Here is a 21,794-nt window from a genome sequence, read left to right as displayed (position 1 = left end):
AACCCCCCGCCGCCGCCGCCGCCCAGGACGCGCTCAGCCCGGAGCCGGCGCCCACGCCGGAGCTGCCCGAAGAGTACGCGTACCCGGACTACCGCGGGAAGGGCTGCGTGGACGAGAGCGGCTTCGTGTACGCGATCGGGGAGAAGTTCGCGCCGGGCCCCTCGGCCTGCCCGTGCCTGTGCACCGAGGAGGGGCCTCTGTGCGCGCAGCCCGAGTGCCCGCGGCTGCACCCGCGCTGCATCCACGTCGACACCAGCCAGTGCTGCCCGCAGTGCAAGGAGCGGAAGAAGTACTGCGAGTTCCGGGGCCAGACCTACCAGACTTTGGAGGAGTTTGTGGTAAGACGCCCCCTCCCTGGGCCACTTGGCGGCCTCTAGGGCTGTGACCCCCCGCTGTGTGCAGCAGGGATGCCCGCGGTCCCCGGGGGTGGGGCGCACGGTGCTCCCGCCAGGCGCGACCTCTCTCGAGTGTAGAGGCGATCCAGCCTTCGGAGCCCGCGGTGGCCGTGCCCGAGATGCCTTCCCTGCGTTCGCTGGAAGAGGGTTTCCTTAGCAGGAAGCCCGCGGCGCTGGAGGGAACGGCCGCAGCAGTCATTGGCTGTACTTTTAAACGTGCCTTCATGGGTCCTGATTCAGAAGTGGTGCTGGTGAAATGTTCACCCTGTTTTCAAGCACACGGTAATTTACCAGCCACCTGGGATACATTCTTCAGCTAATAGCTAATTAAGGGAGACCGTTCATGGAGAGAAGCCGTCTCCTTCCAGTCAGTGTTCAGAGTGTCATGCAAAGGCCCTAAAAACTAAGAGGAGAAGACATTAGCGCATGAGGTGCGAAATCCCAGTGGATGGCAGAACCAAGAAGCCCCGTTTAGGGTGAAAAGCGGTTTCACATCAGAAGAGTAGTAACAGATTCATGGCCCTGGTCGTTTCCCTAATCCTTGTTTCAGTCTTGGCTGTGTTTTTTTCTGCATGCATTGGTTTAGTTCAACTCACGCTGTGCTAGAAGGCAGATGATTGTCATCTCCACCTCACGGAGAAGAGGAAAGTGAGACACAGAGCATTTAAATCATTTGCTGAAGGCAGTGAAGCTGCTAGGAAGCAGAGTCTTGTGTCGTGCTAAGCATTCTCCCTAGCCTGTGTTTTAACCCTTACACTCCCCTGGAACCAAAAGCCCGGCCACCGGGGATGCTCTGCCCTGCACGCATGCGCTGCTCCTGGGTAAACTCCGGGCCTCGGGCCTCGGGGAGGGCACTGTTCCGCGTGCACGGCTCAGTGGCCTGGGATGCACTCCGGCCTGCTTGGACCTGCCTTTTGCTTTAGCATGCCAGAGATTTTTTTTTCCGCCTGCAGAGGGCGTCCTGAAACCTTCAACTCTTAAAGCAGAGCTTAGAAGGCGAGCCCTTTAGGAATCACCCCTGAGATGGGAGGACCCCAGGACCCAGGATGTGAAGGTCACATGAATGAGTTGGAGCAATGAATTAGCCAGTGTTACAGCTATAGAAGCCGGCAAGGACAGAGAACGCGCAGAATGTGTGAAGAGCGCCGGGGTTTGGTCAGGAAACATGAGTTTCTATTCCTCTCTGGCCGCTACCCAGAAAGCACATGCCCCTCTGGCTTTCTTTTCTCTCCCCCCATAGAAGAGAAGGGACCAGCTCTCCCTCGGGCCCACAGGCAGGGAGGAGCTCCGGACATGCCTTATTTTATGACAGTCATTGCTTCAGCTCTCAGGAGAAAGACAGCTTTGGTGAGACTCATGTGAACCAGGCCCCAAATCAGATCCAACATAAGCAACTGAGTTTTAACTGGTAACATTTGGCGCCTGCACTGTTTACAGAGTCCCATAGTCCTTTTCAGGATGGTCCCATGAACCAGCTGAGGAATTATTATCACCTTGGTTTTGGGACCCCAAACAATTCTAGGTGTCACTCGCCATCTAGGGGATCCCAGGTAGAGGGAAGAATTCAGACTTCTGATTTTGTAACTCATGGCCAAGCACTAGATTAAGCCTTGCAGCAGCTTTTCCCTGTGGGTCACCTGACACCTGTTCATCAACAGATATAGCAAGTGTTTCCAAGCCCGGGGGAGGAGAGATGACGGTGATAACGATCTGGTCTTAGCATCCCATCTTCCCCAACCAGTAGAGCTGTTGCAGAGCATTCAGGTGACGTTTCACCCTTCGCTTTCCTGCACGCATGTGAACGTTGCAAACCTTGCTTTCTACTTCTTCCTCACTTGCCTTCCTGTGTAATACCTCAGCTGCATAGAGCTTGTCCTGTGTGGTAGCGTGTTTGTCCTTGCAGTTAGTGCCAGGCACATACCCAGGCATTTCTCCGGTTTGCCTGCAGCTTTGTGCAAGCCCTGTGGGGTCTCTGTTTTTGTTTCTGCGGTGCACAAAAGTTGTGCCAACACTGTGGCAGGGTGTGGAGAGGAGGGCAGCTGGCGGGTGTGGGGTCAGTTGTGTGTGTGAAATGTGTGGGGGCCGCGGTGTCCATTGTGATGCTGAGCTGGCACCCCAGCCACTGTTGGCATGCCCTGCCTGGGTCCTCTGCGCTTCAGAGAGAGGTACACCGCAGTCGGTAGTTGGCATAGCACAAAGCAGATGGGAGAAGAAAAAGAGAAACATTTGCCATCTGAAGTGTTGTGAGCTTCTCTGAGGAAGAGTCCTTCCGATGGAGGCTGTGGGACAGGACCTACTTAGGGTGATTCTTGGAATAGCATTTACCTTAGCACTGCCGCTGGAAGGAAGAAAAGGTGGGACCTGGAGCTCTTCGCTGAGGGACGCTAGGCTCTGCAGAAGATGATTTTGAGCTCCTGGGCCTCTGAGGAGAACATCACACAGCGCCCTCATGCCGTGATGCCGGGGCTTCCATCGTTGAGACAGGGCAGCTTCTCTGTAGCTTGCTGTGCTTCCATCTTGGGCACCTATTTGCTTGCCTCCTTCGCTAACACTTTTCTGCAGATTCCAAACCAGTCCTTCCTCTTCGCTCTGGATACTTTGACTCAGGAAAATTCCTCTTCTGCTGGGTGTGGCGGCCCACATCTGTAATACTAGCATTCTGGGAGGCTGAGGCAGAAACATCACAAGTTTGAACCCAGCTGGAGGCAGCTTAGTGACTTACTGAGACACTGCCTCAAAGCAAACAAACAAACAAACACAAAGATAAGAAAAAAAGACTGTGGGCATAGTTCAGTGCAACACCCCTGGGCTCCATCCACAGACAAAACACAACAAAAACCTCCTGTTCCTTACAGCCTGTTTGATCTCTGCCACATCTTGGTAGATGTCGCTGACTCAAAAAGTAAGCTGTAAGTCGCTGGCAGTGATTACGAGAGGGATACCCCACTCCCTGAGGGATGGCTGTCATCCAGTTTGTACATGCGTATAGAAAGTGCTTACTGCAAACTCCACACATGGACCAATAAAACACATCACTAATTAATAAGAAGTACTTAGCAGAATTTCCCCCACTGCCTCTCAAGGGTCTTGTCTTCCAACTACTCACAGACATCCAGCTTTGAACGAGGAAGCTTGTCTGTGTGTCTCATGGAGCAGCCATGACAAAGTAGCAAAGCCTGGGTTACTTAAACTACAGGAATCTGCTGCCTCTCGGTCCTCCTGGGTCAAGGTACACCCAGGGTCCCTGTTTTCTGAGTCTGTCCTTGGCGTCTCGGTGGCCCTGTGTCTCTTCCTCCCCCTCTGCGTCTGTACACAGATTTGCTCTCGTGCCTCTTTTCTTCCGGGCTCCTGGGGACTAGAGGACTTTGCATATGCAAGCAAGTGTTCCCCACTCAGCTGCCCCCACCCCCACAATGCCCCCTGTCATGAAACAGGAGCCATACCGCATTGGAATGCGCTCTCCTGGCTTCATTTTAACTTGCGTACCCCTTTCATGACCCTGCCTCCGAATACTGTTACGTTCTGAGGTATTTGGTGCTAGGACTTTGACACACCTAGAAGTCTGGGGAGACCACAGTGGGTTCCGTAACGTAGGGTAACATTGACCCGAACTGCCCCGGAAGAAATGGGCAGTACAGGCATGTGTGCGTGGAAGGCAGCACCAGCCAGGAGGGTGGGAAGGAAGGTGTCTGAGAAGGCCCAGGGTGAGCAGGGACAAACTCAACGGCAAAGAAACAGCAGTCAGGGCCCACCACGCACAGCTGGTTCTGTGTCCAGTCCAGTCTGAGCGTCGCCCGCCGAGGGAGCTCTTCTGTCCCTCGTGTGACTGGGTCAGGGGTGCATCACAGATAACGCAGGGTGGTAGGGGGGCTGTGCTGCACAGTTTTAAATCTGCTCCTGGTGATTATTGCCCCATCCAGGAGCAAACCAAATTTGAAATTCATGAATGCTAATAGTTCTATTTGGATGGGTACAGTGTTGTCCCAGCCGAGGGCATTCTGGTCTCCTGGGGGACTGGGAAAGTTGAAATAGGAGTCTGAAGCTTTATCTCAGGGTCTGTCTAGAACCGTCCTGAGTTTAGGTAGCTCTGTGAAATGAGGCCATACACAGAAATGGGAAACTCAGGTTTCTTTGCTTTTGGTCGGGATGATACAAATCAGGGCACCCACATTGTTATCACGGCCAGTCTGAGGCTCTGATTGGCAATTGTAGACATCTGAAAAAAACAGAAAATGAGCGATTAATCAGCGCTGCTGGCTTAGGCTGCCTTTCGGAGCTGGGGGACTGGAGAGGAAAACAGCGGAAGTTCTGTGCGCCAGCCGATCTGCAGTCGCTGAGTGAACCCAGGCCCTCGCCCACAGACGGCTTCGGGCTCTGACTTGCCACTAGCTCCATTAAAGAAGCTCATCTTTAGACCCCTATTAATGAAAAAAATATTCTGACAAGAACTTTGGAACCAAAACCTCCATCTAATCTTTATTGCAGTTTTGAGCGCAGGCCAGTAAAGAGAAAGACACGATTTTTTTTTTTTTTTTTTTTTTGGGTTTGTCTCCGGTACCAGGAACCGAACTCACGACCTTGCGCTTGCCAGAGCAGGCGCTTTTGCCGCTGAGCTAAATCCCCAGCCCCGAGAAAGACACGATTAATCACCTGATTTCAGTCCAATATCCTGATGTTTTTATTTGGCTGATGGTACTTAACCAAAAACCAGTGCTGTGATTACCCACCTTCACGGAGCAAAGTAAATCTGTGCGGATCTGGTGCTCTTTCTTGGAGTCAGTCTCAGGCAGGAGCTGTTGCTGGCTTGGACTTTTTTTTTTTAGTAAGATCTTACAAATTAGGGACTTCTCAGTTTTTGCTTTCCTCTAGAAAGCCATTTGAATAGTAACTTTTTTTTTTAAAGTCCATATGGTTTTTTGGACTTCTCAAACGTGTCCCTAACTCGGGTTAAGGAAAAGACAGTGTTAAAAAATGTTTATTTCTATGTTCTACATGTGATGTCTAAGAATGATGGAATTAATGTGCTAAAAAATTGGCAATAAAAGCTTTTATAGTGGGCGGAGGAAACCAATATTTATTCAGTGATTTTAATGCAGTGGACAGAAAGAACCGCCATTCAGCCTATATTTTTAAGACATTGGCTTTCTCTGTCTTTGGTGATTTATACAACAAACTGATAAATTGGTGGGATTTTCTTTATCTTAAGAGAGAAAATCAGAGTTCTATTTTTTTTTTTTTCCCTGGTACCGGGAATCGAACTCATGACCTTGTGCTTGCCAGGCAGGGGCTGTGCCACTGAGCTAAATCCCCAGGCCCCCTAGAGTTCTAAATAGTAACTTGATGCCATACAGCTTGCAAATGTAGAGGGAGGCTTTGCATCAGAGTCTGCTGGACTCTGAAAAGTTTCCACGGTATTTTCCTGCCCATATGCTGATGAAGTGGCATTCTATGGGGCAGAGAGAATGGCACTGCAGTGCAGGTACCTGGAGAAGGGACCCCTGCCACGGGCCTGGAGCACCTGGCCTGCACCTGTGTCCAGTAATGACGGATCCATTTGACTAAGTATGTGTGTATGTGGGCTTATGTCCTATCGGATTCTCGTCTTCTAAAATAATATAAATGTCTACATTTTTTGATGTATGGCATGCCAAATTGTAATGAGAATTAAAGCTCTGAGTCCTGGGTGTTCTGCAAGGCCCAGGGCAAGCAGTCCACGGGGCAGTGCCTAGGGTGCTGGCCGTACGAATCTGGGAAGCCTGCAGACCTTTCCCCCACTCACAGTATCTAATACATGGGTGCAGTTGGTGCCAGTGTCTAACGCATGAGAGATTTGTGCCCAGGGTTCCTGCAGATACGCAGACTGTCTTTTCTTGAGGAAATAAGTGGGCACACAGGTGGCAGCCACCCTTCAGAGCTGAGCGTTGCTGTACTCGGGGAAGGTGTCCTCCTTCTAGCTGACCACGTCCCAACTTTGCAGATGCGGTACCCACCCCATTACTGGTTCTGTAGACCCAGTACTTGGACTCTCACCTGAGACACCTGCTGCCTTCTTCTCAGTCACACAGCCAGTTGGTGTGCAGAAGAGGACTGAGAGCCACAGGTCCTTGCCCTCTTTGCCTGGGGGAAGAGAGAGCTACGGGACCTGAGGAGTGGCCGGAGAGTCTGGTTCCACTTCTTGTTGTGCCCTGGGGACAGTTACAGAGCCGCTGTGGTTCTTGGTGGTAGAAGTAGGAGCTACCCTGTGTCTCTCTCACCATAGAAGCAGTAATGGAAGTGCAATGAGAGCGATTTGAAGCTCAGAACAGATGGGGAAGCATCTGATCCTCGCAAGTTCAAGGGAGCTGTGCAGCTCAGGGGAGGTGGACGTGTCTGGCATGGCTTGGGACCCCAGGAGGACCTGCCCTGGGCAGCCTTGTCACCAGGGGCTGGCCTAAAGGAGCCTGGCTTTTCCACAAAGCACTTCTCATTCATAGAGTACTTCCAGATCTGGTAAGCTGTAGTGGGAAAATCATTCTTGCATTTATCTGTCAAAATATTTTGAACACTACATGCCAGGCCCTGGGCTGGATGCTGGAGGTGCGGGGAAGCAAAAGTCCCTCTAAGAGGAGCTGGGAGCTGGTGCTACACCCCAAGGACTGGCAGGGCCACAGCGGGAGCGTTGCCTTCATTGCTATTAATAGATACTGTTGCTGATGGGTCATTTTTATTCATTTTTGTGGTGTGTGTGTGTGTGTGTGTGTATGTATATATATATTTTTTGATAGCTCATTTTAGAAGGGCAGACAGGGCTGAGCCAGATGCTCTAGGGAAGAAAAGAGTTGGCCTCAGCTGCCAGGATTGTAGTGGGAGTGGGTTTTCCACCCGGGCCGTGTGCCTACGTCCGTCCTTCCTGTGCTCCTCCGACCCGGCTGCTGGAATCCTGCTCGCTGCTCATCTGCTCGGAGACTGAGATCCTGCCAGCTGGGCTCGCTCCGCAGTCTATTTTTGTCCGGTGCTGGGGTGCGGCCAGGATGGAGACTCTCGGCTCTGGAGAAGGATGCTGTTGGGAGTCTGCTTGGCCCTGGAAGTTCTCCCCGAGGCGCTAGCCTGGAGGAAACACACCGGGAGGGAAGGCTAAAAGGCCCCGTGGCCCTGCACACTCCCAGCAGTGGCAGAAGTGGGGGAGCTCACAACACAAGACCATGTCTGTCCCAGGGAGATGGGAGATGGCCGGAAACCCACATTTCATAATCCCCGAATCCCAGCTGTCGTGTGCTCTGTACTTGTGTCAGTGAGCTTCTGTGACTGTAACAAGTGCCCGAGCCCACCCACGTGAGGAAGGATAAAGTTGGCTTTGGCTCAGATCTGGAGGGCCCAGTCCGTGATGAGTTGGCCCCATTGAGCTGGGAATGGATGAGGTGGCTCATCACAGCGCTGGCAGGAGCAAAGCGTGAAGAAGGGACCCAGTGTCACAGTCATTTCCAGGCACAGCCCAGGACTCAAGGGCTGCCCCACAGGCTACCTCTGAAGGGTTCCATCTCCCCCGAGTCGCACATCTTGGGGATCAGGCCTTTAGCTTGGGCCTTAGGGAAACACTGAAAATCCAAACCGATAGCCAGGCATGGTGGCACACATCTGTCATTCCCACACTCTGGGAGGCTGAGGCAGGAGGATCACAAGTTCAAACCCAGCCTGAGCAACTTAGTGAGAGTCTGTCTCAAAATGAAAAGTAAAAAAGGGCCAGGGATGGAGCTGATTGTGAAAGTCCTGGGGTGCAGTCCCTGGTATCGCAAACAGAAACAAAATAAAACACAAAAGGGCAACAGTCTAGCAAGATCTTTTGAAAAGAACAGTTGAGATAGTAGGAAAGCAAAAGAAACTGACTTGTAGAAATGGAGGTTAGATCCTCACAGTGGACTCTGAGTGGACGCTGTCCGGGAGCTTCTCCTGGCCTTGAGGTCTGCACTCTGGATACGTAAGGCACCAGCTGGGTGCACGAGGAGTTGACTTGGGTCAAGGTCTGTCTGGCAAAGGGGTCGTGTAAGCAGCCACCTCAGCACTGCAGATGAAGGGACTTACTCTGTTTCTTCTGAGCAGCTTCAGCCCCCCGCCCCCCCGCACACACCCTCTCCGAGAGTGAGACCCCATGCATGCTTCCCTGTGTGATCTGAGCTACCCACGTGGAATTCTGTTCAGTGTTGCGACCATGAGGGTCTGACCTAGGCAGACATGTGTGCAGGAGCACAGCTCCAGAAGTCAGGTTTGAGAAAGTCTTGCATGGAACATGTATGACTCCTACAGACGGGAGAACTGCTGTTCCACGGGCAGCTCTGACAGGAGAGGTTAGGGCGATGGGAGACTGTAGTAGGAGGTGGTAGAGGGAACCGGCGGCAGGGCTGGGGACGGGAGCCAGTGGGGAGCAGTCGTGAGGGTGGACATAGGGTCAGCATGTTTGATGTGCGCAGAGAGAGTGAGAAAATCTAACACATACTCGTTAGATCCGGGCAGCCACAGAGGATACAGGAGAACTCAAGAGGTAGCACCTGAGACGTTCCGATTACGAAAAACCCCATGAACCTAAAGATCAACAGAAGTCTCTACATTCAGTCACATCATACCTAGGCTGTGCAGCACCCAGGCAAAAGAAGGATGCTCAGAGATGACAGAGGGCAAGGACATTACCGCAGAACAAGGCAGCTGGCTGAGCCTGGGGGTGTGAATCTTATTTATGCCGCAGAACTGTCCTTCGGGAGGGAAACTGAGCAAAGGTATTTTTTTTTTTAAAATAACAAGCCATGCTGGGAGTGGTGGTGCACGCCTGTAATTCCAGCACTTGGGAGGCTGAGGCAGGAGGATCGTGGCGAGTTCCAGGGCAGCCTGGGCTATAAAGTGCACTCGAGGTCAGCCTGAACTGCACAGCAAAACCCTGTCTCAAAAAGAAAAAAACATTAAACAAACAAAAAGTAAAACAAGCATTAAAATGTCCACACATACCAACTCCCCATGGGGAATGTGATCATCGTGTACCACGAATGTGGAGTAATAAGTACATAAATAGCCATGCACAGAGAGGCAAGACTGAAGGTCCAGGTACTTGGGAGGCTGAGGCAGTAGGATCACTTGAGGCAGAAGTTCCAGAACAGCCTGGAGAAGGTAGCAATAGTCCATGTTTAAAAAGAAAAAAATAAATAAATAAAGTTTCTAAAATCCTCTACCGGGAGAACTTCAAATCAGAACCAAGGATGAACTGAAGAAGGAAACTGTTCTCGGAAGCAAAGTCCCAGACTCGAAGAAGCGCAGGAAGGCTGATGGACGCGTCCTAATCTGTGGACTGTCCACCGGAGGGCAGCAGTGCCGACCTCCCCGGGGGTCCTGGTGGGCAGTGCGCGCGGCCCTGCCGTGTGCCTGGCGGAGCTGGGTCTTCGCCCCTGGCGTTGGAGTCGGGAGCGTGAAGCGGGAAGGACCGGTCAGTGAGACGTGCCTGTGGCCCTGCGAACGGGGTGCCGGGCCCACCTCCACTTTCGGCCATGTCCGAATCCACTGGAAACACGTCCTCACCTGCAGCGCATGCGCTGCTGGCCTGCACCCTGGCGGCCACCGCTGACCCTGCTGGCCTGGTCAGAAGCTGCAGAGGGGTCCAACTCAGTGCCTTTGGGTACAGGGCAGTGCAGAAATAAACAGGACCCTCCGCTGTACGAGCTGAGGGGCCTCTGCAATCACGTCTGTGCTTTCCTCACCCCAACTTTTAAAAAATTTCTTTTCTTTTAACTTTTGAATGCTGTGTACCTTAGACAAAGCTGTCTCAGTATTTTTATCACTACCTTTAACTTCAAGCTTATGCCCGCTGCCCAACCCCACAAGTACTGAGGATTGAACCCAGGGCCTTTGCACTGAGCTATGTCCTTAGCTACCCTCTTCCCCCACCCTGCCCTTTCATTTTTATAATTTAAGACAGGGCCTCTGTAAGTTGCTATGTTGTTCAGGCTGGGCTCCAACTTGAGATCCTCCTGCCTCAGCTTCCCGGAGTGCTGAGATTGCAGGTGTCAGGAGCTACACTGCCCCTCCTGGTAATGCTCTTGCTCGGTTGATAATGATAAGTACCTCCCCGGGCAGAGCAGCTGGTGCGTGGCAGGTGGCCCTGTGCGTGCATGTGCTATGCCTCGGCTTTTCACACCAGCAGGGACGCCAGGCGGGTCGGTGGAAAAGGAACTGTGGCAAGGCTGCCCCTTGCCCTGGACATGCGGGGAGGCAGGGGGAGGGGCTGAGGGACACAGGGCGTTCTGAAGTTGCCACACGCCCCAGGGTGACCCGCCTCCTGTGCAGAGCTCTGGGGCCCAGGAGATGAGCCGCCTTGCTCCCGGGTCACAGCGAGGGGCGTGGGTGTGCCGTCATGGTCGGGTCCAGGCGCTGTGGCAGCCTCGCGTCTGATGCGGAGCTGCCCTGCTGCGTGAGCCAGCGCAGACTCACACACGGGCTCGATCCCTGAGGACGCTGCTGCGCTGTCCTGCTGGCCCCTGTGGGCCCTGGGACAAGGCTGGCCGTGGCCGTGGGGCCCCTGGCGGGGCAGGGGCAGGGACGTGGGGATAAGGACAAGGCTGATGCTGCAGTGTGCACACTGCCGTCCCAAGGGCCGTGCTGGAGCCACGTGCAGCGGGGGTGTGGCTCTGGGCACAGGCGGAGGGATGCCACCCTTTGGTCACCATCACTGCCTCTGGCTTAGGGTGCCACTGCACTGCCCTCTGCGGTGAGGAGTGGCCAAGGGGCTGTGCCTGTGCACATGCGTGTGCATGCGTGTAAGACGTACATGTACTGTTCAGCGCATGGCCGCGCCCCCAGGTGTGCCTCAGTGCCCCCACGCCTGTTCCCACACTGAGCTCGGGAGCTCCGTGTTCTGCTCAGCTCATTCCTGGAGGAGATGGACTTCCTGGCCCCCAGGAGAACGGTCCCCTGCCACGCCCGTCTTTGCAAAGCTTCAGCCGTGCTCCGTGTTACTCATGTGTAAATTAGGTGAAGACTAAATGCTCTGCTTCATCCTCCTCAGGATTATGTGGCTCTCACGCTTCTCTCTAATTCTACAACAAAAGAGTTGGGGTCTTGCAGCGGCTATAAGAAATACTGGCGTTCAACTTCCAACCAAGTTAGGGGCGCCTTTGCCCCCACACCGTTGTCAGACCTGGCTGACACCGCCGCCCTCTGTTTAGTTCAGCTTCTGAGTGGGAAAATTATGTACTCAAGTTGTCGCACGCAGGCTGGGCGTCCTGGCACCAGTGAGCAGGCCAGAGCCCGTCCGTCCCTGGCCCCGTGCCTGGCGGCGTCCTGCGTCTGCGCTCCTGTGTCCCAGTCACACTCAGACCGGAGGAGCAGCAGCCGCACCTGTGTCCCCGAGGAGGAGGAGGCGCGGGCGGGGGCAGGACCCTTGTCGGTCGTGCACCCCTGGACTCAGGCCGGTCACCGGGTCTGGGCGTCAGAGACAAGAAGGGGCTCTGCCTTTTGCTCCTGAACTATTCAGCTTTAGAAAAAACTTTGACTTATTATTTACTGATGGATCAATTGTGTACTGAGGATTGAGCCCAGGGTCTTCATACTGAGCTACGTTCCAGCTCTTTACTTTTTATTTTGAGACAGGGTCTCACTAAATCCCTCAGTTATCCAGGCTGGGCTCAAACTTGCAGTCCTCCTGCCTCAGCCACCCAGAATGCAGGGATGACAGGTGTGCACCGCCGTGCCTGGCTGCTGTGCAGCTCTTTGCCACTGAATAAATGCTCCCTGTAAATTCCGCCCACATTTCCCCCTCGCACCCGGCCAGCAGCTCCGCCTGCTGCGCGCTCACCTGCGGGAGTTGGTGGTGGAGGCCGGATGGGTTGCCTGGGCTACAGCGGAGGGAGCTTGCTGGCTGCGCCACGTGGAGTCCGGTGTGGTCCAGGAGTTGCTTTCCTCCTGACCAGCTGACAGCTTGTGGAGACAGTTCTTAGCTAAGGCGCTTTGTGTGCAGACCCTTTCTCTGAGGGATCGTGCTACGACCCAGAGACACAGAAGGAGGAGGAGGACAAAATCACTCTTTCCTCGCTGCCACGGACTTTGTGTTGCCACTTGTGCGGGGTTGTCAGAGCGGCTGGGGTCAGCTGCAGCTGCATTCAGAGTCACTGCCTTCCGTTGTGTGTGCGTGTGTGTGAGTGTCCATGTGTACATGTGCACATGTGTGCACGTCTGTGCCGGCCCTGGCGGATGAAAAGACATCGGACAGTAGGGCCACCTGCCAGTCCTGGGAGGCTTGGGGACACTGGGTGGTGGTCTCTTGGTGACCGTGTGGCTGGGGCATTCAGGAAGAAAGCTGGGGCAGGACCAGAGGAGCCCTGGTCGCACAGATCTTGGAGGGAAAGGTGGAGGCCTGCATGTTTCCCCTCAGTCAGCAATTGAGCAGCTGAGGTACAGAAAACCCCCGGGGTATGGGAAACCCCCGCACAAGGCAGGGCGCACTTGTGATGGGACTGCATTGTTTTTAATATTATATACTGAACCCCATGTTTTTCCTCTGAGCAGCATCCTCAGGCCTTTTCATGTTTTTATTTTGAGACAAGACCTCCCTAAGTCACTACCTTGCCCAGGGTGGGGTTGAACGCGCAGTCCTCCTGCCTCAGCCTCCCAGAGTGCTGGGGTTACGGGCCTGCGGAATCACACTGGGCTCTGACTGCTTATTAGTCAAGCATTGGTCTCAGCCACTGGTGCAGAGAGGGGCCCGAGTCCTCATCCTGCGCGTGCTGTCACCCCCTGAGCACAGCGGGAAAGGCAGGCGCAGGGAGGCCCACGGCCCCGGGTTATCAGAGGTTGACGCAGCGATGTCCTTGTGCACCTAGAAGGGGCCTCAGTGGCTTTGGTCTCAGGTCCTTCCCCGAGTGTGAGCCGCACCCAGGATGTGGGATGGAGCAGCCGAAAAGGACACTTTATCCCCTCGGTGATGAGACCCAAGACAGCGGCTCTGGGAGTTGCCTGTCCTCAGGGCCAAGTGGGGAGGCCGCTTCTGAGTTCCAGCCCCGACCCACTGGGGTCTCCGTCCGGACTCCCTGGATTCGTCCCCTACTGAGGTTGGAACGAACACTCGAGTCCAGGTGAGGAAGCTGTGCTACAGCGAAGCCCTGCGGTCTCCTGGCTCCCCCACCTGCAGATGGTTGGAACGCCGCCCCTGTCCCCGCGGGCTTTCTCGTGCACTTTGGGAACCCCGGCTTTGCATTTGGGTGATTCTTGGACAACTGAGGTGTTGTCCACTCAGAAAGCATCTCTCGGCTGCCCCTTTATTCATCCAGCTGAGCAGAGCTCTGTCCCACCCTGGCCCGGGGAGGGGCACTGTGCCCCCTCAACCGCTCCGCTGTGCTGATGCCACAGGTCCGGTGTTTGCCTAGGGGCGTGGTCCCAGCCTGAGCTCACTGGAGTGAATGTGGACCTCTTTACAGCCCCTGGCATTGGGTGTTTGTTTGTTTGTTTTTGTTACCAGCAGTGGAAGCCAGAACTATCCCACTGAGCTATATCTCCAGCCCTTTAATTTTTTCTTTTTTTGAGACAGGGTCTTGCCAAGTTGCCCAGGCTGGGCTTGAACTTGTGATCCTCCTGCCTCAGCCTTTCAGCATGCTGGGATGACGGGGTGCCCACCACACCCATCTTGGGGCCGGGGTCTTCACGTTCTCAGTCCCCTCAGGAAACGGGCCCAGCACACCCTCTTGTTCTGCACGTGGGAGGGCACAGGCAGTGACCTTTTAGGACGCTTGGCTTCACCCACACCTGGCAGTCCCAGCACCACAGAGAAGGCTGGCTTCCTCCCAGGAGCCTCTGGGATCTCCAGAATCCATCCATCCAGAGCAATGGAGCACCAGCCCTACATTCCCAGACTCCCCAAACCTACTGGGGTGTTTCTGACAGCCCCCTCCACGATCCAGGTGGGCTTAAGCAGGGGTCATGGCCTTTGACCTCTTGCCTTGCCGTTCTCCTTTTTCTTACCTCCCTCAGGCCTTGCTCTCCAACACCAAGATGGCGCCCCTTCCCCGGGACGCCGTCTGTCACATCTTCCTTCTTTCTGCTCTGTGGGCGAGCTTGCCGACCTGGACTCTTATGGGTAAAATTTCTACGGAGCAGTACTGGAGACGCCCTCTTCCTCTCTGAACGCCCCACACTTGTAGTTCTTACAGATGGACATGTAGCCTATGAGTCAATTTCTAGGTCAGGCCTGCTCTCCGGGGTGTGCAGGGTCAGCCTGTTTGCTCAGGCAGAGGAGGGAGGGTGGACCAGGAGACCCCAGTGGGAAAGGAGCGCAGCTGGGTGGGACCAGCACACACTCGGCCCTCTGCACTGTGGATCCCCCATCGCCGGGTCAGCCTGCTGTGGGCTGAAAAGGCTCAATGACGTTTGCTAAAACCACTATTTATTTCCACAGCGTAGACATTGCATTTGGTGTTACCAGTCATCTAGAGACTCGAGCCTGGCCGCTGGCGTGCGTGGGTTCTATGTGGATGCCACGCCATTTACACTGGGACTTGGGTACCTCACCAGAGGGTGCTGGTGCCTGTGGATCACAGAACCAGCCCCACACGGGCACAGGGGATTACTGGAGCACTTTCTCCACTTGCCGAACCGATAGTATTCACGCTTGCTGAGAGCTTAAGGGCATTGTGAGCCTTGATTTACTTAAATGTAACCGTGTTCCAGACAAGAGACTGAAGCGTGAGTTCCAGGAAACTTGCTGAAGGTCACACAGTCACTCAAGGGGCAGAATCGGCACATCGTGCGTTCTTACCCTGCAGTGCACACTGGGATCTGCACCCAGGTGCCCCAAGCATGGTAACCGCTTGCTTGCTTGCTTGGCTTCTCAGATATCTTCAGGCACCCCCAGGGCATGGGGGGCGGTGCACCAAGGATTGAACCCAGGGCCTTTGCGCTGAGCTACAGCCCCAGCCCTTTGTTATTTTTTTCTTCTGAGATGGGGTATTCCTAAGTTGCCAGGTTGCCCGGGCAGAGCTCTCTTCCTGCCTCAGCCTCACAGAGTGCAGGGATGACGGGTGTGCCCCACCGTGGCCTGCTCTCCTTCCCCTTGTAGGTGACGACCCTGGGGCTCAGTGGGGGAAGGAACAGGCCCGCCACGGCACTGCCTAGCTTTGGAGCAGCTCCCCTTCTGCGCCTGTTCTTGCTGGGGGACGACTAGAACCTGCATCCCGGTGGCCAGTGTCCTCTCATCGCGCCCCGTCCCACCTTGTGTTTCCTGTGGGCTCGGTCAGAGGAGGCCAGCGCTCCATCACTGCCCAGCTTCACCTCTTGGCCCCAAGCGGTCTTAAGGACAGATAGGTGGGGCTTCTGCCCATGCAGCTCACCCCGGGCAGGCAGCGACATGCCCGAGGCCACGTGCACGTGGGGGACCAGGTCTAGGAGCCGGTGTCTGCCTCTTGCCTGCAGGGTCTCTAGATCTTGGGCACCCTGAGCCCTGTCTTCTGCAGTTAGTGCAGCAGAGCTTTTCCCAGCCCCGTGGGAGCTCTGCACAGGGAGCGCCCTGGGCCCCTCCCTCCCTCCTCTGGCTGCTAGCTGGGGGTGGGGCGATGAGGAGTGGGATTGAGGGCATTTCCTGCATACCTTGGGTACTTATTTAAAACCCTTTGATGCCTCATGGGTATTTTTCGAAAAGAATTTGTGTACAAGATTTATTGAATGTGCCTAAGTGACCCACAGATGTTCAGGTGCCACCTGGTTCCCCAGACACTGTGCCGTGGTCCCCTTTGCTTGTTACCCTGCTGTTCAGTCAAGTAAGAGCACAGACAGAACCGAAGTCCCTCTTCCCCCACCCCCTCAGAAGGCCCACTGGCAGTGAGGTCAGAGCGAGGCCGGTGCGTCTGTCTCTGCATGGACTTTCCTTGCTCTCCTGAGCCTGTCCGTGCCTGTAGACAAAACCCACTGCTCTCTATGGCCTTGAAGACTGGTATTTTTACGGGTCACACGAGGTCATGTATACTCTGGCCTTCTGCTTTATGTTTTTGAAATTCATTTATTTCCTGTCATGGATAATCATTCATTCATGTTTCCCGCTGTCTTGTACCAACTGCAACTAATTAGCACAACGGTGTGCTGAGCCCTCTTACTGGTGCTCAGTTGTTCCTGACTTTATTACAGACCGTTAAGAGGCTTAGGGTGTCCACAGATAGTACCTACATAGTTCCCCATTGTTTCAGTACCAAGATTTTATCCTCTTTTGTGGTCCTTGCAGTGAGCTATACCTTCAGCCTTGTTTATTTATTTATTTAGAAACAGCATCTTGCTAAGCTGCCGAGTTGCCCAAGGTGGGCTCAAACTTGCAGTCCTCCTGCTTCAGCTTCCCAAAGTGCTGGGGTTACAGTTGTGCACCAGCACACTCAGGGTCATCAGGATTGTGACTCAGAGTGGTGACAGTTGCCAGCTGAGCAAGTTCAGAGGTCACATGTGTCCTGGCACCTGTGAGTTCACTGAAGGAAGACACTGATGTCCTCACCTTGCACATAAGCTGCTAGCTGTGGAGTTTGCTTGAAGCCTCCTCTTGGCTGCAAACGGGGAGAGAGGCCGTGAGCATTGCTCTTTCCTGAGCTGCCACTGTGATCTTGCACTGTGATCCAGGGTCACTGCACACCAGCAACAAAAGAGCACCTTGCCAAAACCCAATATCATAAGGTAGCATTTTCCTGCAACTCCAGTGCATATGAAACACTCATCTGATTTGTATTCTCCTGATTTTTAATGAGGAGAAACACTCTTTCTTATATTAATTGACTATTCAGATTGTGGTTTTTGTGAGCTGCCATGTAATAGACTTCACTCATTTTTCTTTTCAGTTTTAAAAAATACTTCACAATTGATTTACAGGATTCCTTGTTGTTTTGTATACTCACACTGTGTAGCTCCATTGTGATAGCTTCAGAAATATCCTCCAGAATGTATTAACTTTATATGTCTTAATTCATTTCATCTCTCACAATAATCCTTTGAGTTAAACATCAGTATTATGTTAGCTTTCAGTCACTGTAACAAAGTACCTGAGGTAACTAATGTGTAAACAACAAAGGTTTACTTTGGCTCATACTTGTGCAGGTTCTAGGTCATGATTGATAGGGCTTAGTGCTTTTGGGGTTGTGGAGAGGCAGCCCAGCATGGCAGAGGGTGCCACAGGGGAACCACTCTCTTCATGAACGGGAAGCAAAAGAAAGAAAGGAAACTGAGGTCCCCAGGTCTCCTGCAAGGGCCAATCCCCAGTAACATGGGGACTACCCACTAACCACTTCTCCATCATTTCACAATAAAACCACCCTGGGCTCCAGTCTCATAGAATGGGCCTGGGGGGACATTTGAGATCTGGATGACAGCAGTCAGGACTCCAGTTTCCAGTGGTGGCTGAATAGATAGGCTGCACAGCCGGTCTCCCCCCTGTCAAGCTGCTAAATCTGACCTGCAGCTGCACCTTTACTTAGCGTAGGATTCAGCCAGCCTGGAGTAGGCAGTTTTCTTCAAACTCTCACCTTAATCCGTCACCTCCTCACCCACATAGCCTGCTGCCTTCTCCACCTGCCCCAACCTCCCCACTTCACAAAGCCACCTTCTAGTTTTCTCTCTGCCCAGTGAGTCCATAGCCTTGACCTGGCTCATCGAACATGGGACGTTCTCAGCCACTATGTTAGTTTCTCTTGGTGTATTTACATCTCATCTTCCCATGCTCCAGAGCATTTGGAGGGAGTGAATTATGTCTTTCTTTATCTCTTGAGAACACAGGATACTTAATGAGATTGCAGAAAGAATTGCAGCAGGTGACCCAGGGATGAGGGCAGGGATGCAACCAAGGGGCCCTGTCCCTTTATTACTACTGTGGGTCCCAGGTGGATGCCACCGCCAGGCTGCAGGGTACAGCCCACTTCTTGCATCTTTAATAGGTGGACCTGAAACATAGTTTTGCAGTTGTATGAGTAAGAAAGTGTGAATCTTTGCTTTTGTAGCATAACTTCTTAGGTGTTTAAAGGAAGCATTGACAGGTTAGAATAGCAGTCCCCAACCTTTTGGCACCAGTGACCAATTTCATGGGAGACATTTTTCCTGGGGACAGAGAGGCAGTTTGGGGAGGGTTGGAAGGGGCACAGCCTGAACCCCTCTCGTACACTCCTACGAGAATTCTGATCTTCTGACAGGAGGGGAGCTCGGCCGGGATACAGCCCTGCAGCGATGAGGAGGGCTGCAAACTCAGATGAGATTTCCTTTTCTTGCCTCTGCTCTCCGCCTGCTCTGCAGCCTGCTTGCTCACAGGCCACAGACCAGAGCCAACCCCTGGCCTGGCCTTGGAGACCCCTGGATTTGAATACACGAAATGAAGTGTGCTGGGGCTGCTGCACAAAGTTCAAAATTAGAAACAGTCTTAAATTCTGCTTTCAGATCCTGCACTTACCTATGTGATTTCTACAGTCAGGCCTCTTCTTTAGCATTTATATCATATATTGAACCCAAGATTTGGATTAAGCATCCAAACCTTGATCTACTGAGTGGAGAGATTTACTTTTATTCCCTCTTTCCTTCAGTGTGGATATATAACCCTGGAGCACTCTGTGAAGTATTTGGGTTTTAATTTTTATAGTTTTCATCATCTGATGTGCATGTGAATCTTAGCTTTTGTCTTACAAACCATTTCATTCTGGACTTAGTTGATATTTATAGAGCCCTGTGTTAGTTTCACATTACTGTAACAATACCCTAGGTTGGAGAATGTGCAAAGAAAATAGGTGTACTTAGCTTACAGTGTTGAAGAGTGAAAGTCCAAAATCAAGTGGCCCCACTTGTCTCTCTTCTCCAAAATACTGAGACTAGGGTCTTCAGAGATGAGCATTGTACCTTATGTGCCTGGTCCACTTCTAGGGGCCAAGGACTAAAATAGTTTTAAGGACAAAAGGATTGGGAAAGACAGATAAAGGGAAGGACACAGACCAGATGGCAGTATTTCTCTTTGTTTTTATGTTAATCTGATTGTCATTGTGGAATCAAAGAACTTGATGTTTAGAAAAATAAATGGAACATCTCTGCCAAAAAAGGAATAAGGAAATGGGGAGAAGAGTTTGCTTTGTGTTAAGTAGCTTTATTGGATAGAGATCTCTGCTGCAGCCTAGGAGGTCATACTTCTGTGTTTAAATTAATCCCATCTATGAAAGCATTACAGGTATTTGGGGAATTGTTATGGGCTTTTTCATGCCTCCTGTTTGTGTTTGAGTCACAGTTTCCATTCAGCCTGTAGTTGCTCCCCACCACCAGGATCCATTGTGCTCCTCAATAGTGGGGGTCCGTGGTGCTCCACCAGCAGGGCAGACTGGAAGTGTGATGGTGGTCACTGTACAGGTGACTGGATCATTGGCACAAGCATTTCTTGCTTTTCCTCCCCACTACAGCCTCTCCTGGCAGCACAGATGAAGAAGATGTGCACTTGGCCTTGGGGAAAGTTTACTACAACCCAAGGAGGCGGGTATCCTGGGGAATGGGCAGCGAGGGCTGCTGGGAGGATGGGAAATAGCAGGAAGAGGGATTTGGAAAGACTTCTTGCTCCCACAATGGAAAGAGATTGGAGCCATAGACAAGAATGACATTGAAATTCAGACAGCTTTCTGTGGCATTTCAGAACCTGATTCTTGTGGTTATGCTTATAATCAGTTAATGGAATGGCCCAAGGCCTTCTTCCAGGCAGATGCCTAAGAGCACCTGAGCTCATTCGTGAAAAATACATGCGATGCAGTGTGAAGCTCTCTGTATTCTATTCACATAGGAGTGGGAACCCAACTTCCCCACCCCAACCACCCTGTGGGGTTCCTCGTTGGAGGCTCGGCCCCCAGTGTGGGGATGCAGAGTAGTGAGACCTTTAGGCAGGAGATGGTTAGGCCATAGGGGTCACTTCGTGTGTGCATAAGGCTCTGGATTTAAACAGTGTCCTTCTTTATGGGTCTCATTTTCCATTTAAGAATTGTTTCATGTGTCAGTTCTGTGACTCACTCTCACTTGTTTGGAAGTAGGTTCAACACTCATTGTGTAATCCTCACTGCCTGTGTGCATAAGATATAATGACTGAGCGCTATAAGGGTCTAACTAATTCAGACCAGTTCTCCTTTAATCACCAGTGAGTTAACATCTCTCTTAGGCTGTGCCACCCAGGTTGTGCTCACAGTTGTTCCATCGAAAGAAACACTCCCCCAGCCATGTCTGCTCCTCATCATTTCACTTTGGGTTGGAGGCTATGTTTCTCAGATTCACTTAAAGGACTGTTGTTTACACAGGGTGCTGACTAGGAAAGCCAGAGGATGGATGAGGAAGGACAGCACCGTCCTTCTAGGCCAAATCCCACCTGTGCACCTTGTCTTCCTCCAGATACCCTCCTTGTTCTCACTTTCCCCCAGATGGCGGAAGCGCTGTTCGTCTCTGGCCTTTGGACTGGAATGAGTGAATGGACCAAGAATGTCTTTATTTTCACTTCCCATTGGAGAGGCCGTATTCTTTTTTGCAGCACAGCTTTGGACTGTTCCTGGCATGTAGTGGCTGCCACAAGGCACTGACCTAAGGCCTGTGTGGGATCGGTGGGCGCCAGGCTGTGCTGGTCCTGGAGCCGTGGGAAGGGCTGCAGGCTCTCCACAGCTTCCGTGCAGGACTCCATGCTTGGAGTCCAGTGTAGCTTTCTTGTGTGACATGGAGACGTGGAGCGTGGCTGTGTTGTCCTTGGCTGGCTGCTGGGCTCAGCAGCCACTGAGGTTTGTGTTTGTTTTTGAACTTGGTAGCATTCCTGCCCCATGTGAGGGCCATGGGAGGCCTAGGTAGGGGCTCAGGGAAATGCCTTCATGGAGCAGAAGTCCTCAGCTGGTGGCCAAGTGAGTTTGGATTTAGCTGATCCATGGCACATAAAGGTTTTTCTGGTGTGAGCTCCCCTGGGGTCCAAGTCAGCATGAGCAAAGCACACACGAGCAAAGCCAGGTGTGCTGCGGTTGGTGGATTGGTGTCACTGAGCTTTGCGCACAAAGACCCGGCACTATTTGTGTCTGTTAGGGCAGGGTCAGCCCGGGTGTTTGACAGGATACAGCCCAATAGGGGACTTGGGCCCAAGATCAGGACTGGAAAGAGGCTGTCGCCGTCACTTTCTCTTTGCTGGGACACTGCTGACACCCGAACACCAGAGGAGAGGTTTACCGTGGCTCATGGTGCCAGTCGCTGGCTCCAAGGCAGACACAGCATGGCTGAAGGGCCTGCGTGGAGCAGAGCTGTTCATGTCATGGCAGCCAGGAAGCAGGGAGAGGCCAAGAGCTAGGGACAAGAGTGCACCCTTCTGGGTCACAGCCCAGTTCCCACCTCAGCCAGCCCTGTCTCTTATAGCACAGTCAGCCCTGGATGAATCCGCCTGTGAGCATAACACCC

The 21,794-nt window shown here is 52.9% G+C and overlaps 1 protein-coding gene across 1 annotated transcript in view; it reads left to right on the top strand.

Annotated features, from left to right (window-relative positions):
• Positions 1 to 5: 5 nt before the first annotated feature.
• Positions 6 to 21,794, top strand: part of Vwc2 (von Willebrand factor C domain containing 2) — a gene marked incomplete at its 5' end in the record, with an annotated part of 125,738 nt that continues 103,949 nt past the window's right edge. Inside the window, one exon of the mRNA XM_013520509.1 lies at positions 6 to 338. Within this exon, the coding sequence (XP_013375963.1) occupies positions 6 to 338 (333 nt within the window). The remainder of the gene's footprint in view (positions 339 to 21,794) is intronic.

This window comes from Chinchilla lanigera, unplaced genomic scaffold (genome assembly GCF_000276665.1).
Source record: "Chinchilla lanigera isolate Chin_1 unplaced genomic scaffold, ChiLan1.0 scaffold00055, whole genome shotgun sequence".
Lineage (NCBI taxonomy): Eukaryota > Metazoa > Chordata > Mammalia > Rodentia > Chinchillidae > Chinchilla > Chinchilla lanigera.
The sequence above is the reverse complement of the archived record's forward strand: the minus strand, read 5'-3'. Positions and strand labels throughout refer to the sequence as shown.